A 2,584-nucleotide genomic window follows, 5' to 3' on the forward strand; every position below is an offset into this window, starting at 1 on the left:
GACTGGCTTTGCGCTTCCCACCATGCCTAGGGAAAGAAAGCACAGAGCTAGGAATGTCTCTAGGACTCACTGTTGGTCTTCACTCCAGTGATGCCAGGCAGTTGAAGCCAGCAAAGAGAAGGGGCACACAAGACAGTCCAGGACAGACATGTCCAGGTTCTATTTGTCCTCCTCCAGTGGAGTCCAAGGGACAATGATTAATCATCTGTTGACAGGTATATATAGAATTGCAAATTTGGGAACACCCCTGAACCCTGATGACCAAGAACTCCATTTCAGTTTACTGTTGTAGACATGGCACACCTGTGCAGCTGACATGAATACCAAGACCCCAGTCCCCATGGAAGGCACACTGATCTTACAGGACACAAGTGCTCACGTGGCTGAGGGGCCATGGACTGAGGAGGAAGGGAAGCAAACAGTGCTAGCAGGCAGATGTTACCAGAGCATCCAGGTCATCTCCCACGAGCTGGTGACACACAGGAACCTGTACAGCATACAGTGTGTGACACCCCTCACCTACTGAGTGCACTTACCTCTCAGGGCCTCACTCAGCCTGAAGTAGGAAGATCAGACCCAGTCAGCAGCATGGCTTCTCTTTCACGTCATCATACGTGACACACAGAAGAGAGGTGGAGACCTGAGGAGAGGCAGAAGGTGTGACAGCTAGCATCCAGGCCTGGCCACGAGGTCTCAGAAGTTATCCTGGGAGGGTCCTGAAGCAAACCAGGAGGAAGCTACTAGCCTGAGCTTATTAGTGACCAGAGCACAGTTGTCCATCTCCCCCTCACTCCTGACCACAACCCAGGCTGGTGTTCTGACTCCCATTCCCAGCTCCATTCAGGCCAATTTGGAGCAGGAGAAATATCTGTGTCTGTGCTCCAACCTCATGTCCTATGAACCAAGTGTTCAGTGGAGCCTCAAATGATCCATACCCATTCTGAGACAATGTCCTCAGGACCCTCAGAGCTCTGGCTGTGTGGCATATCACACACTGATTTTGTTATACCTTGTGATCCTGCACCTTGAGGCAGGGTCCACTGATCCTCTGCCCACTGTGCTCACAGTGCCAAACCCTACATAACCACTGTATACAGCTCCCCGAGGAGAAGCTGAAGCTAGTCCCATGGATAAATATCCATCGAGAGAAGAGAGAGCATGAACCTCTGAGGCTGACTTGCCCTGGACTTGCCCGACGTCTTGTTATACAACCTGACTGAACAGTAAACACAGCTATTTGGCTCAAGGCAGAGAACAAAGTGCAGCCTTCTCTTCTTCATAAGGGACCAGGTGCCCAGTCTGTCCTCAGAGTGTCTTTCCTGATCCTAGGTGTCTGGAGCAGGCATTTCCCCAACCAGCCTGGGAAGCAGGGGCAAGCCATGGCACTGCTGACTGGAGATGGCCTGTGGTCTGTGGTCCTATTCACGGCCATCTTCCTGCTCCTGGTGGACCTGATGCACCGACGCAAGTTCTGGACTGCCCACTACCCTCCAGGCCCTGTGCCCCTACCTGGGCTGGGCAACCTCCTCCAGGTGGATTTCGAGAACATGTCGTATAGTTTACACAAGGTAAGAGAGATGGCAGTGGAGGGCAGTAGAGGTCAAGATGCCCCCAGCCGTACGTGGTGGTGCAGAAGCAACAGGATAGACAGGAAAATGGCCACTGAGAGGAAGAAGGCTTAGTGGTTGCCCTGTGGCAGTTGCTTCTGGGTCTGAGGATACTGTGGACTTTCTAAGAGCAGAGGTTCAATATGGAAAAGGCCATGGAGGCAGGCGTGGAGTGTGATTGGACAGGACAGAGGTCAGGGAGGCCCCAGGTCCTTTGTGATCCCTTCAGTGGGCAAGGTCTCAGGGACAGAGGGGAGAAGTCAAGTTTCTAGTGTAGTCTGTCAGTCTGGAAAGCAAAGTAGAGAGAGAGGCTCTGTCTGCTATAATCTCTTGCTTCTGTGAGGTCTCAGGCCTTGCTGCCCATCACAGGAACCTGAAATTTCTTCATGTATAGTGGGGTATGAAGGACATTTCTCTGGCAAAGTGACCTCTGAATAAGCACTACTATAAGAACTTTGTTGATTTAGAAGAAAGAATTGTGCAATCACAAGGTATCATACCTTAGGCTAGAGATGTAGGTCAGTGTCAGAGCATTTGTCCAGCACAGGGCAGGATCAAGGTTCTATAATGTGTAACATGCAAATGAACACATGTTTGCACACATACACACATACACACACACACAGAGATATATGTGCTGTGCATGGATCTTCCAGTCTGCTAGGGATCTCCATTTTCTAAGCGTTCTGTCCCTCTACTTCAGCTTCGACGGCGCTATGGTGACGTGTTCAGCCTGCAGATGGCCTGGAAGCCCGTGGTCGTGATCAATGGACTGAAGGCGGTGCGGGAAGTGCTGGTGACCTGTGGGGAGGACACTTCTGACCGCCCTCCAATGCCCATCTACGATCACATGGGCTATGGGCCCAAAGCAAAAGGCAAAGAGCTCTAGTGGGGACAGGGCAGAGAGAATAGGGCTTGAGGAGCAGTGACCAGAAGATGGACAGGGCCTAATGGAGGGGAAGTGCTCAGATAGTGGA

General features: G+C 51.6%; 1 protein-coding gene across 1 annotated transcript; it reads left to right on the plus strand.

Annotated features, from left to right (window-relative positions):
• The first annotated feature begins 1,261 nt into the window (after positions 1–1,261).
• On the plus strand, positions 1,262–2,518 carry LOC126496399 (cytochrome P450 2D20-like). Its single transcript, XM_050133910.1, has 2 exons — positions 1,262–1,568; positions 2,311–2,518. The coding sequence occupies exons 1-2, from the start codon at positions 1,380–1,382 to the stop codon at positions 2,494–2,496; spliced, it is 375 nt and encodes a 124-aa protein (XP_049989867.1). The 5' UTR covers positions 1,262–1,379; the 3' UTR covers positions 2,497–2,518.
• The last annotated feature ends 66 nt before the right edge of the window (positions 2,519–2,584 follow it).

This window comes from Alexandromys fortis, unplaced genomic scaffold (genome assembly GCF_014885135.2).
Source record: "Alexandromys fortis isolate MF-2015 unplaced genomic scaffold, M_Fortis_MF-2015_v1.1 scaffold_3897, whole genome shotgun sequence".
NCBI lineage: Eukaryota > Metazoa > Chordata > Mammalia > Rodentia > Cricetidae > Alexandromys > Alexandromys fortis.